This window comes from Hyaena hyaena, unplaced genomic scaffold (genome assembly GCF_003009895.1).
Source record: "Hyaena hyaena isolate Hyena2069 unplaced genomic scaffold, ASM300989v1 scaffold_169, whole genome shotgun sequence".
Lineage (NCBI taxonomy): Eukaryota > Metazoa > Chordata > Mammalia > Carnivora > Hyaenidae > Hyaena > Hyaena hyaena.
The window spans coordinates 732193-745451 of record NW_024080801.1 but is presented as its reverse complement, the minus strand read 5'-3'; the positions used below and the strand labels follow the sequence as shown (position 1 = coordinate 745451).

The following is a 13259-nucleotide window of genomic DNA, read 5'->3' as shown; positions in this document are numbered from 1 at the left end:
CTCCCGCTTTCTCTGGGTTTTGGACCCTCTCCCTGTATTTTCCAGAACACACAGGAGCTGGCCCCAGACCCTGCCTCCTTCCCCAGGCAGCTCGGATGCAGCCATTACAAATAAAATCACTTCCCTCGGCGGCTCCCAAACCCCGCGCTTGCCGGAACCACCCAGAGGCTTTAACAAACGCGGGTGTGTGGTCCTGTCCCCAAATAGCCTAACTTTTCCATGTGGCTCCGAATGCCACAAGCGGTTGAGAATAGTGAGCCCACAGATCCCGTTAAAACACAGATTCGCGAACCCGGCCTAGAACATTCATTGGAAAGTTTCTGTTGCTTATACGCCCCCCACCTGCGGTATTTCCTTACAGCCGCCTGAGTGCACTGAGATAGTGTCACTCACTTACCCCCCTGGACAAAGGGGGTGATCACCAGGCAGGTTAGAAGACATGAATTGATCCCTTCCGTTGTGCTTCCTGGGCAAACTTAAGATGGTGAAAACGGGGCGGGGGGGGGGGGTGGAAATGAAAGCCCCTGTAGAAAATGCTGCAAAAGTAGTTTTGAGATGCTGTTTAAAGACGAGCGGGAACTGTGGACTTTACGGTGTTTTCCAGGCCTCAGGGACAAGTGTTCAATTTGACTTGCACGTCAATTTTCCGAGAAGGCAGGGCAGCAGGTACGGGGGCAGGAAGTGGGGGGCTGGCCTTGGTGGGGAGGGGCACCCAGGGAACTGAAATTTCTGCTTGATGATAAAGTGGACCCTGTCCTCTTCTGAGAGTGTGTGTGGCTCACCACTGATGGGCACCGGTGAGAAGAAAGGGCACAGCATTAAGACGACCGTGCGGGGCGGTGAGGGATGCAGTGGGGTTGAGCCCAAGCTGCCAAGGGCCGTGCCATGGGGGTTTTCAGGGAAGAGCTATCCCTTCCTGCCCCCTCAGTCCCCGGCACTGGGCCCCGCGTGCCCTGGGCAAGTGCCCAACCTCTGGAAGGGATGGTCCTAGAGCCTGGCTTGCCTGCATTTGGGAGGCTGCACCCAGAGACGTCACAAGAGGGCAGGCTTGAGACAGAAATGGCTTGAGTGGCCCCCAACTGTGTTCTGGGGGGGCTTCAGGATGGGGCGGCCCTGCCTGGAAGCAGTTTCTGTTCATCCCTTTACTGATAAAAGGGCCCTGAACGGGGCTGTCGCCATCACATTGTCCTCATATTTGGTACCACTGATGGGGGCAGCCACAGTATAAATGGGGGGACATCTATTTTCTGAGCTCCTTGGAGGAGAGAACCCATAGGGATCTGTACCCGTGTTCCCAGCGGGGGCTGCCCTTCGTGGGAGGGGGGCTGTCTTGGAAAGGTCTTAGCTTCCCTACCCCTAACCTGAGTGTGGGGAGGACCCAGCAGCACTTCCCAGAGCCTTCCATGCCAGCCTCTGGCTGATTTCCAGGGAATGGAAGCCCCTGGAAGACATTGGCCAAGCTGCATGTCATGGGGTGTGGAGGAACTTTTGAGATTTTCTGCTAACTGGCTTTACAAGCATGCAGTCTTGTGAGTTTCTGGTTGGGGAGGGGGCTCAACCTTATATGACAGGGTTGAAGGGTCAGGAAGCCAGACTTCTTTCCAAATAACAAGCCCTCGTGTGTCCGTTCATTCATTCACTCATCAAACATATATGAAGCGGCTCCTAAGATCCAAGTACAAAGCCTCAGAGAGCACGCAGCTTTCTGAGGAGACAGGAATATGGAAAGGGAACTGCATTATAGAACAAAGGGTGGACACTGCAACCCAGTGACACACCTGGCCCATTGCGATTTGTAAGGGGGAATGAATGGATTTCACATTTTTAAGAAGTTGTACAAAACAACAAAAATAAAGAGGAATACTCCATGGAGACCTTATAGCCCACATAGCCTAGAATATTCGCCATCTGATCTTTTATAGGGAGCATCTGCTGTCTTCCAGACGGAGCGATGGGACTGTTAATGACCGCTAACCCTTGGTGGCACACAGCTCAGCGGGCAGGTGTTTGTATCAGCACTATTCAGGTCAACGACTTTAAAACCTGTTCATTCTTGGGCCGCCTGGGTGGCTCAGTCGGTTAGGTGTCTGACTTCGGCTCGGGTCATGGTCTCGCGGTCTGTGGGTTCCAGCCCCGCGTCGGGCTCTGTGCTGACAGCTGGGGGCCTGGATCCTGCTTCAGATTCTGTGTCTCCCTCCCTCTCTGCCCCTCCCCCACTCATGCTCTGTCTCTCTCTCAAAATTAAAAAGTTTTTTAAAACCTGTTTGTTCTTTGTCAGAGACAAGTGTACATCACCAAAATCTGGAGACTCTCACACCTGTCACCAGCTTCAATGCTCATCCACACGTTGTTGATACTGCTTCATCCATTACTCTCACCTACTCGTACCTACTCCACCCACCAACTTGCACCGACTCCCACCTGCTTTTCTTCCCTGAGGATTTCAAAGCAAATCCCAAATACCGCATGATTTTTACCTGAAATTCTTGCCTGTGCTCTGATGGGCAAGAAATTTTTAAAAATCACAACCCCGATATAATGATCACTAAAATTAATTAGTTACACTTTTGTAGTTTTCTCTGGTTAGTACCCAGTCCTTAGTCCTTATTCAGTCTGCACTGATTGTCTCCACGATTTTGTTTTTTGTTTTTTGTGGGGTTTTTTTGTTTTTGTTTTTTAATCAGATGGTTTCTCTGAATCAAAATCAACACAAGGTCTACATGGGATTCTGCGTTTCACCTTTTGTGCCTCTTTTATTCATTTATATCTTATGTAAATCATTTAATCCTTGCAATAACCCTAAGGGGCGGGCTGCTTTTACAATCATCTTCCCCAATGTACAGCGGAGTGACCTGGACCACAGAAAGGTCAGATATTTTGCCCAAGGCCACTAGCAAATGGTAGAGCTGGGATTTGAACCCAAGGGCCAGACTGCGAAGGGTCTCAGCAGAGTCTAAATAAGGGGTATGAGAACATGACCAGAAGGCCAGGGGCAGGGGCATGGGAGCAAGGAGTGCTTCTTGGAGGAGGCGTTCTTTGCACTGTGTCCTCAAGGATGAGTGAAAATTGACCGCGAGGGCAGAGAGAACGCCGAAGCTGAGGAGCAGCGTGAGTAAGGCCGTGCAGGTAGCAGCGATGTGGCAGAGCACGCGAATGGCCAGTGGCCAGTGTTGGGGCTTAGGGTTCAGGGTTATGGAGATGTTAGGATGGGGCCAGCGTCAGAGGGCCATGCTGGGACATGTGCGTCCCCCGGGGGAAGTAGGGGTCTTCAGCCAACTCATGATGCCAGGTGATGATCACACAGCCCTGTGAGGTCACAGCCCTCGTGGTCTCGATTCGACAGATGGGGAAACTGAGGCCCACAGCGGTTAAGAGACACAGCAAGAAAACTGCACGCTCACTTCTGACTCTAGGTCTCATTCTCCTCCAGTGGCTTCTAAGGGACCCTTCTCTTGCCCCATTTCCAGTTCATGCTGATTTGCCAGAAGGAAGTGGGAACCATCCACTTCCCAGGCCTGGAAGTGATGGTGGCCATGGGGTGAGCAGGGAGGGGACAGCCCTGGAGCAGTAGCCGAGATGGACAAGGTGGACGAAACCGCCATGTTGAGAGCAGACCTGCTCAAGGGAGGAGGGAGCCGCTGCCTGACGGAGCAGAGAGAAGTGTCCCTAGCTCCTAGGGGTACCTGGACGTGGGAGGCCCTGGGCTCCAGCCCCGAAACCCCGCCCCCTCTTCCCCTGCCCCAGCTGGCTGCGCTGGGCCTCTGATAGGTACTTCTTCCCTCCACCATCCAGGGCCTGACCTCAGCTCCCTCCCCTCCTCCTCCTGCATGGGGTCCCAGCTCGGGCTGGGAGCATAGACTCGGGCAAGGGGCTGGCATTCCCTTGGGGAATAAGGGGGTCAGTGGTTTAGAACCTCGGATGGCCTGGGGAGTAGGTAAAACCCTGCCTCGGTTTCCTCCTCTGTGTAGTGGGGGCAATAACAGCTCGTGCACAGAGAGCCCTCCTGGGCACTGGACAGGGTGTGTGGGGCCCCGGCTCACAGGGAGGGTCCAACGGGGGGGGGAAGCTTCCGGCTGCTCAGGAGGGGGAGTTTGCCAGGCTCAGGACACGGCTCCTTGGAGCGGCTGTTAAGGAAGTCAGCTGGTGTGTGCATGTGTGCGTGTGCATGCGTGTGTGTGTGTGTGCGCGCGCGCGCATGTGTATGCCTGTGTTTCTGTGTGGGTATACGTGCTTCTGTGTATGTGCCTATGTGTGCACATGTGCGTATGCCTGTGCCTCTGTGTGTGCACATATATCTGTGTGTCTGTGTGTGCCCATATGTCTGTGTGCACTTGCATATGTCTGTGTCTCCATGTGTGTGTATGCTTGTGAGTGAGTATGCCTGCGTCTGCGTGTATGTGTGTGCATGTGTGTCTGTGTCTCCGTGTGTGTGTATGCTTGTGAGTATGCCAGTGTATGTGTGTGCACGTGTGTCTGCCTGTGTCTCTGTGTGTGTGTATGCTTGTGAGTATGCCAGTGTATGCGTGTGCATGTGTGTCTGCCTGTGTCTCTGTGTGTGTGTATGCTTGTGAGTATGCCAGTGTATGTGTGTGCATGTGTGTCTGCCTGTGTCTCTGTGTGTGTGTATGCTTGTGAGTATGCCTGTGTCTGTGTGTATGCGTGTGCACGTGTGTCTGTGTGTATGCATGAACACGTATGTATGCCTGTGTCTGTGCACTTGTGTCTGCCTGTGTCTCCATGTGTGTGTATGCTTGTGAGTGAGTATGCCTGTGTCTGTGCGTGCACACGCACACCTAGGGTGCAGGTTTTAAGGGCCGCGGTGACCAGCACAGGTAGGCGCCTGTGGCCCCGCCCGGACGCTCAGGGACTCCCAGCCGGCGGCCCTCGCTCCCCTCTGGTGCTGGAGCTCCTGGACAGTCGCCCCCACTTGTGGCCCCCAACCTCGTCCTCCACACGCACTCGGCACCCACCCCGCCTTCTCTCTCCAGCCACAGGGGCTCTGTGAGCCGGGCTTTTCAATTCCATTGTACGGATGGACGCCCGAGGCCCAGCTGGGAGGCGGCAGAGCTGCTCTCGCCCGGGCTGTGTGCTGCCCCCCACCCCCCTCCCCCACCCGGACCCAGGGCGCCGTCCCGCCGGGAGCACGGGACGGGTTTCTTGTCCGCAAGACAAGATTGGCTCGACACCCAATCAGAGCCTGACCTGAACCAGGCCTCTGACTCCTGGCTCTGTGCTCGGGACGTCAGTTCCTGAGCTGCTCGCCCTCGAGCCCTCTTAGGGGTCAGGCCGTCTCGTCAGGTCCTTCCTTGCTTCCCAGGCACAAAGCCTCCACTAGAAAGGCCAGTTTCGTGCCTTCCCTGCCTCCCTGTCCCTCTACACACATCCTGCTCAGCCCTTCTGGTTTTGTTTAGTCATTCCTTCATTCATTCATTCAACCAACAGGTATGCATTAAGCCCCTATAGCGTGCACCCACAGTGGCAGCAGAGCTGGGTAGGGAAAGTTTCAGGTCTAGAAGGGGGAAAGCCTGAGCAAGGCCAGGCGGCAGGGCACAGCACATGCTAAGGCCCAGGGGTCTGTCCTTGCGAGAGGAAGGTGCATGAGGAAAGGTGGCTCGTACATGGGGCAACGCCTGGGTAAGAACAGGGACCCATGGGTGCCCCCCGGCTGCTGTGCCTGGTGGAGGCCACGCGCAGCTTCCTGGAGGATACCAGTGACAGCAACAGCCATTTTCTGAACACAGAAGGGGGGAAGGCATTTCAGGCAGAAGGAACCGCAGGGGCGCATGCAGGAGTGAGGTCACACGAGTAGTTGGGAAAATGGCCCTTGAATTAGGGGAGAAGGTGAGCAAAGGCAGTCCCAGGGGAGGAGGCTGGAAAGCAGGCTTGGAGAGCGAGGGGCAGGTAAGATGTTACTCAGGGAGCACCCAGGCTCTCCGTCCCACCCAACTCCCTCCCTGACTCGCTGACATTCAGAGAGAGTAGGTCCCTGCATCACAGGAAACTGAGGCTCAAAAACGTTGTGACGTGCTCAAGACGACCCCCTTTCCCAACGCAGGCTGCACGGTTTACTCCAGATGATTCTGGTGCAGAAAGATTGCATTCTGGTTGTATAATCCTCCCTCCAAGCTCCATGTGGGAATTGGAGCTCCGGGTCCCAAGAAACTATAGTACCCAGGTACCATAGTACCCAGTACCTCCTGGGTACTATAGGGAGGGCCTCACCCCCACGAACAGGAGGGAAGAGTGGAGGCACTGGAAGAGGAGATGAGGGTGAGCGGTAGCCCCAGGCTTCTGACAGGGGCAGATGGAGCCATTACTCACCAAAACGGGGCAGCAGGTGGGGACCTAACTCCTTCTATGGCACCGTCACTAACAAGGGTGCTTCCTGAGCTTGCAAGACCGCAAGGTTCATCTGCGGTGGGAAATGTTGGAACTCAAGTCCTGGACGCCTGCCCCAGCCTGACTTGGTAGGCCTGGGCCTGCCTCGGGGTGCTCTCTATGGGTAGAACTTGAGGAACCTAAGAACCCCCAACATGGGGGGCCCCATGGAGATGAAACAGGTGGTGAGCTTTTCAACTTTAGGACACCGGGCATACACCTTGAGGGCTGAAAGATGAGACGTAGGCAAACAGGAAAACACTGGCAATACCTTAAGGGAAGGATGCATGTTTAGAGGGACATCCCAGGGCACAAGACACCCTTTTGGGCACCGAAGCCAATGAAGCTCTCCCTAGAGCGTCTTCAGGAAGAACCATAGCTCGGGAGCCCTGCTGCTGATGCCACGGTGGGCCCAGGGAAGGAGTGGATGGACCCCAGGACTCTGATGGCTTCGGTTGGAAGCAAGTTTAGGGGTCAAGTCCAACCTCTTCATTCTCAAAATCAGAAAGCAAGCACTGAGAAGGCAGGTGGCTAAAGTCACCCCAATGAGCTGTTGGCCAAGCCAGTCCACCATCTGTCCCAAGGACAAGGTCACGAGTCCTTGCTTTCTTAGAACATTGCTCTAGCCTTCACCCCCTTGTGCATTCCCGCCCTGGGCAGGCTCATGGCACATGACCCTTCTCTCACCTAGAAGACGCAATGTAGGATTCCCAGAGGGGCTGGGCTGGACCCCTCTCTCCCTCTTCTTGCGGCCTGGGCTCACATTTCCTCTCACCACCCCCTGCCACCCCCACCAAGGCTCAGTAGATCCGGTGTTGATGTCCCAAGCCTGGACTCGCCTCCAGACTGGGGTCCTTGGGGGTGGGTGTGTATAAATGGTGTCGTATCCCCTGGAATGTTCCTTGCTCATGTTTCAAGAGGCCTAGTTCTGTCCTCTGAGTCTGTCTCCCTTCCGCCCCTCCGCGTCTCTCTTCCAGAGAGGAGCAACAGGAAGACACATGAACAGAATGTCAAGGCTGGAGGAGGGACAAGAGTGATTTTTGAAATCAAGCTTGTGTAAGAGTCACCAAGGCACCAGTTAACATGCACTGTGTCTGGGGCCTCTCCCTCAAGAATCAGGCTCAGGGCCCCGGAATTGGTGCTTTACTCCTGCAGCCCTCCGAGTTTCCTCTCGGACTCCTCAATGCACTCCTCTCTGCTAGTGTAAAAAATTGTATCCAACACGTGAGTCATACTTGACAGTGGGGACACAGATGACAGTTTATCACCACGGCTCTGGAAATGGGAAGAGGCCGTGTGCACAGCAAGGCTGTCGACTTCTGTGGAACAGCTAAGCGGATGGGCTATGAAAGCCATGGTCGGTATCAGGGGACTCAGGGTTGTAAAGGCATAAGTCTCAACTACAAGCATCATCATTCATCAGCGCCACCACCATCACCATCCTCTTCCTCACCATCTTCCTCACCATCACTATCATCACCACCTTCATCACCACAACCACCATCATCACCACCTTCACCACTACCATCACCACCACCAGCCCCACCACCACCACCACCATGTTCATCACCATGACCGCCATCACCATCACCACCACCACCATCACCATCTTCCCCACCGTCACCGTCCATATTTCTCTCTCCTACATGATAATCCGAACGCATTCGCTGACTCCTTTGATGCGTGCTGGGAAGCTGGCCAGGATGTGAAAACCTCGGGAGCTTCAGGAGACCAGCTCAGCCCTAAGCCCATCACAGCCCACCATGAAGTCTGCCCCTCCTCTTGCCCGCCGGCAGCTGAGTCTGCAGTCTGTATAAACCCCTGCTCATCTGCTCAGACCTGGCACTTTTCTGCAGCTTCCTATCAAGCTGGGCTGCCTCCACCCCTGTGACTGACACAAAGGGAATCATTTCCCCCCTTCCCCTGGGGTGTGCTGTGGCTTTCTGTGCTTTATCTGTATTCCTTAATCATCTCAAGAACCCAAGGAGGAAAGCACTAATATTATTTCTTTTCACAAATGAAGAAACCTTCTTAGTGGAAGAGCTGGGGGTAGAGCCCTTGGTAGCTTTCCCTTTCCACCTATTAAAACCCATCTGTATGCTCTTGCCTCTCCTGGCCAACACTGCCTAGAAAAACACAATGCGAGCCGTGTGTGGAATTCTACCTTTTCTAGGAGCCACATTGAAAACTAACAAGAAATCAGGGAAAGTTAGTTTAACATCCTATTTAACTCAATATATTAAAAATATTCTCATGTCAACACGGAGTCAATAGAAGAATCACAGTGAGAATGGTATGTCCTTGTACTCACACTGAATCTTTGAAATCTGGTGTGTGTGTGTTACAGCTGAGAGCTGCCTCCGTGGCCTCGCGTGCTCAGTGACCACATTGGACGGCACTGGTAGAATGATGCTGCTTGCTTCATAGATGTGGTTTTCGAGTGACTTATATGCAGAGTGCTTAGGACACAGTCCAGGACACCGTGAGTGCCTAATCGGTGTAGGCCTTCCTTACCATCAGCATTGCTGAGACATGGGGCGCTCTGGTGGTGTCGAATGAGTGTGCAAAGTGCCAACCCCTAGCTCTTAGACCTTTGCAGCGTTATACGGTCTCAGCTCAAAACTTCCTTCCTTCCTTCACTTTCCTGGCTGTGGTTGGCAAGACTCCCAGCCCCTCTCGGGACCCCAGCCTGGGCCACTGCTGTCTCGATTTCCTTGCTCCCATACGGAAACCACAGTGTGTATAGCAGCCCCTCCCGATTGCCCAGAGGTTTCTGGGAGGAACCCCGGGCACAGATCCCTGTATGAAGCTGAAAGCAGCCTCCTGGAGTTTGGCTGCTTTGCCGGCATGGGGCGGGGACCTTTTCTAGAAGCTGGGGGAGCTGAGTCGGCTAACAGGCCCCCAGAGGTACTGCCCAGCCCGTGGTCAGGGTCTGGTTCTCCAAGGAGCACTGCTCCCACGCCCGTTCCAGAAGGTGGGGCTTCGCCAAGCGCCCCGCCAGGTGGAAAGTGCCCGTCCGTGGCCACACAGACATCCGGGATGTCCCGGAGTAGCAGCAGGCGGGAGGGGCCGCAGCTGGGAGCAGAGCGTCCAGGGGCCTGGGGTGGAGTTTGAAATGCTGGCTCAGATCCCAAACCATGGGCAGGAGATGTAAAGAAGGCATATCATTTCTGTTCTCACATTTTTAAAAGGGATATGCTGCAATTCTGGGCCACACTACTCTGCGGTGGGTCCTAGGTGCAGAGGACGAACTTGCACCCCCAGCACGTGCACCCCCAGCACGTACACCCGTGTGTGTGCACACGCACCGTGGCGATTTACACCCTCAGATGAGCCACGATCTCCAACACATGGGCGCACACACCCAGAGCTGTGCACATCCCGTGTACATGTGTACGGGGGAAGGGGTGCGGGTCTCACCCGCACTCAGGATACCACAGACCTAACGTGTGCCCTGGAATTTATTGGCGCAGATTTTGTTTACCTAGCCGCAGGCTTCTGAGAGGGAGACGGTGGGGCCACGGTCGTTAGCCCCAGTTTGCAAGAGCAGATGGTGAGGCCCGGGGTGGCTAAGGGACCTGCTGACGCCGGTCCAGCTGGTCCACAGCTGGCACCCAACCCCTCTCTCCTGGAGGGGACCATCCCTGTCACCTCTCAACCCCCCGTGTGGCTGGCTCTCATCTGCCTCACAAGCCTGTAAGCTCTGTAGGGACAGAAACCGCGAGCCCCTCACTTCTGCACGAGTACATGGACCATGGAGACAGTGGGCTGTAGCGCAAAGAGCTGGACCCCGGATCAAACTGAGATCTGCTGGTTACTAGCTGTGTGACCTTGGACAAATTGCTTAACCTCTCTGACCTTCAGCTTCTGCCTCTACAAAGAGAGATGATTAATTACATCAGCTTCACAGTATTGCTATGAGACTTGGAGGAGGTGCACAATAAATGCTAGCAAATGCTTGTTGGATGAACCGAGGAAGGTCTTACACGAACACACACTCAGCATTTGGCACGGGACGCCACGGTACCCACTAATTGTAGCCCCTCTCTCTTAGCACAAGGGGCTGGCCTCTGCCCATGTGGAAGGAAGAAAAGAGCAAAGAGATGGAAAGCCGGCCGTATGTGTAATACACCTTTATGGTATATTACGTTCCCCAGGAGACCTGGCTGAGCTTCCCAGCTCCCTGCCCCGTCTTCCTCCGTTCATCTCTTCACTGTTGGCATCTTCCTCCTTTGATAACAGAACCTTTAGATAATCCTTCACTATCTGCCAGGGCAAGTCTTCCCTCAGAGCCTTCTTGGCAATTCTCGCAAACCTATTCTTCCATATGAACATCCACGATCATTTTTTCCATTAAGTCCCACCTGTTCCCGAATGGGCTTGCATTCCCGCTATGTTAGTGTGACAGGCTGGCCGTGTACGGGGTTCAGCGGGAAAGCTAAGTCCTTGTCGCCATCTGTCTCAGAGCTCTCGTGGGGTGGGGGGAGGGGGCCAGCTTAGGATGCTCCAAGAGCTTTCCTGCCGGACTCTGTCTGGCAGCTCCTGAGTCTGGACACAAGTGCGGGCCCAGTAGGGTTGGGTGCCCGGAGATGGTCCCCAGGCCGGGGCTGCATCCAGGAGAGATGCCCACCTCCTCCCAGGAGCTTCTCGCCTGTCCTGCTGCCCAGGGCTGTCTAGACTCTTGGCCCCTGTGCTACAGGCCCCTTGGCTGAGCCCGTGGATGTGGACGGGCTCTGTCTTCCCCAGCACCAGCCGTTCTGGGAGGTAACGGGCTCCGGTGTGCTTGGACAACCCGCGGCTCCTTTCCCCCTCCTCACTCACACACCTGCTACCCTACACCTCGCACCTCTTCTCCATCCACCCCCTGACCTCCCAGCCACAGCAACCCCGAATAAAGGCTGATCTGGTCCCTTGCAGTTGCTCCAGTCTGTAGGGAACCCTCAGTTTCCCCAAAGCTAGGGAAGCTCTGGAAGAAAGAGCAGGATTTGGCAAGGGAAGGTCGAAATTTAAGCCTTGGCCACTTGCTAATTGGGAGACCCTGGACAAGTTCCTCACTTGCTCTAAGCTCCCATTTCTTTCTTTTATTTTAAAAAAGTTTTTTTAATGTTTATTTTTGAGAGAGAGAAAGAGTGACCAGGGGATGGCCAGAGAGAGAGGAAGACACAGAATCGGAAGCAGCCTCCAGGCTCTGAGCTGCCAGCACAGACCCGACGCGGGGCTTGAACTCGTGAACGGTGAGATCACGACCTGAGCTGAAGTAGGATGCTTAACCGACCGAGCCCCCCAGGCTGCCCTCTTTCTTTTATAAAATGAAGTTAGTATCCGCTTTTTTGTAGGATGGCTTGGCCCCGACTGTGGGGGCGGGGCACCATGCAAGGTTCAGAAGATTTGACCACAAATCTCACACACGCTCCCTGCCCGACTCCACGCTACGACGGCGCTTGGGGCACCAGCCCTCACCAGCTCCAGAGGCACCAGGGCTGGGGCCGGCCGCCTGCTCTCAGCCTCCGGTCTGGGTGAATCAGAACCTGTGTCTTCGAGCCGGTGGGCGATCGGCTTCGCCCCTGAGCCTCAGCTCCCTCACCCACAGATGGGGCCCCTGGAGGCCAGAAGAAGCCGTCCTCGTGAGCGGGTAACGAATCCCTTCTTGCCACCTTCCCTCTGACTCTTGGCTTTACAGCTGGCAGCAGGCTGTGGCCCGGGCTGCGAGATCTTAGGTTGGACCTTCCTGCCCACCCTGGGCCCGCCTCTACCCCCAAAGCCCGCAGGCTGGCTGTGTCTGCCACGTGACTTGCTCCCCCGGCTTCCTAGAGGGGCAGACCCTCCCCACTTCCCTCTGGGTTGCCCTGGGGGAGAGAGAGGAGGAGAGGGAACCCTCGGGATCCCCCCCCCCCCGCCACCGAAACAGCAGGCTTCGCGCGCAGGGCCCCAACGTGCAAGCTTCCGGAGCCCTAGATGGCCGTGCCAGCCCAAGGCGCCAGCCGCGAGGGCCAGAAATCACCCCCAAGCGGTGTGTGCTCAAGAGAGAGGCGTGTGTGCTGAAAGCTGGCATTTTCCTTTCCTACGCTCTCGGCGTTTTCCGACTCCTCTCCCTGTAGTATCTCCAGCATTTGGAGGGGCTCCTGCCCCAAACCCGAGATGTCACAAATCCCCTGCCGACTTCCTCACCCAGCGCTGCTCAGGGAGGAGTGACTGGCCCAAGGTCACGCAGCCAGCCCTGGGCACAGCCCCCGACTCCCGCTCCACCAAGCGCCCCCCTTCTGCTGCGCTTCAGGTGGGAAAGAAGGGCGGGGGCCACCTGTTTGCTCTGCCCCCCCAGGCGCTGCCTCTTCCCCATTCCTCGGACCCCAGCCACGCGGGGATCAGCTGACCCCGCACAGCGCCCCCTTGGGCTCTACTCCAGTCTCAAGGTGGGCACCTCCTTGGCCCCACACTTCGAGCCCTTCTTGATCCACCCAGCCGTGCAGCAGAAAGAGATCTGGGTCCCCTCCCTGAGCCCCTCCGAGCAGGACTCACCATGGCCAGGGTGCTGCCCGCGGCTGCTGCGGTCACTGCTGCCAGCGTCCAGGACAGGAGCCACCTCATGCCTGGAAGTCAGGGGCAAAGGCATCGACCGAGCAGCCCAGAGGATCCGGCCGCCTCTCGGGAGAGCTGGGCCGAGAGACTGGCCCGGCCCATCAGGAGTACCAGATATGTCTCTTCCCACAGCCCTTGGGGGGGTTTTATTAAAGCAAGATCTGACGTCAGAGTTAAGGACAAACCCTGCATTTTCCTCTGAAAAAACTTTTCCTGCCTCTCTCTCTCTCTTTTTCCCTTTCTTCCCTCTGTCCCCACCTCCAGCCCAAGCTTGGCCAGCCTCTCCGGCTCTGACAGCTCTTAAA

General features: G+C 55.7%; 1 protein-coding gene across 1 annotated transcript in view; it reads right to left on the bottom strand.

Annotated features, from left to right (window-relative positions):
* The window catches only part of CCN4 (cellular communication network factor 4), a 35171-nt gene extending 22124 nt beyond the window's left edge, over positions 1-13047 (bottom strand). The window contains exon 1 of the mRNA XM_039240217.1: positions 12895-13047. Within this exon, the coding sequence (XP_039096148.1) occupies positions 12895-12963 (69 nt within the window). The 5' untranslated portion in view covers positions 12964-13047. The remainder of the gene's footprint in view (positions 1-12894) is intronic.
* Between the last annotated feature and the right edge of the window lie 212 nt (positions 13048-13259).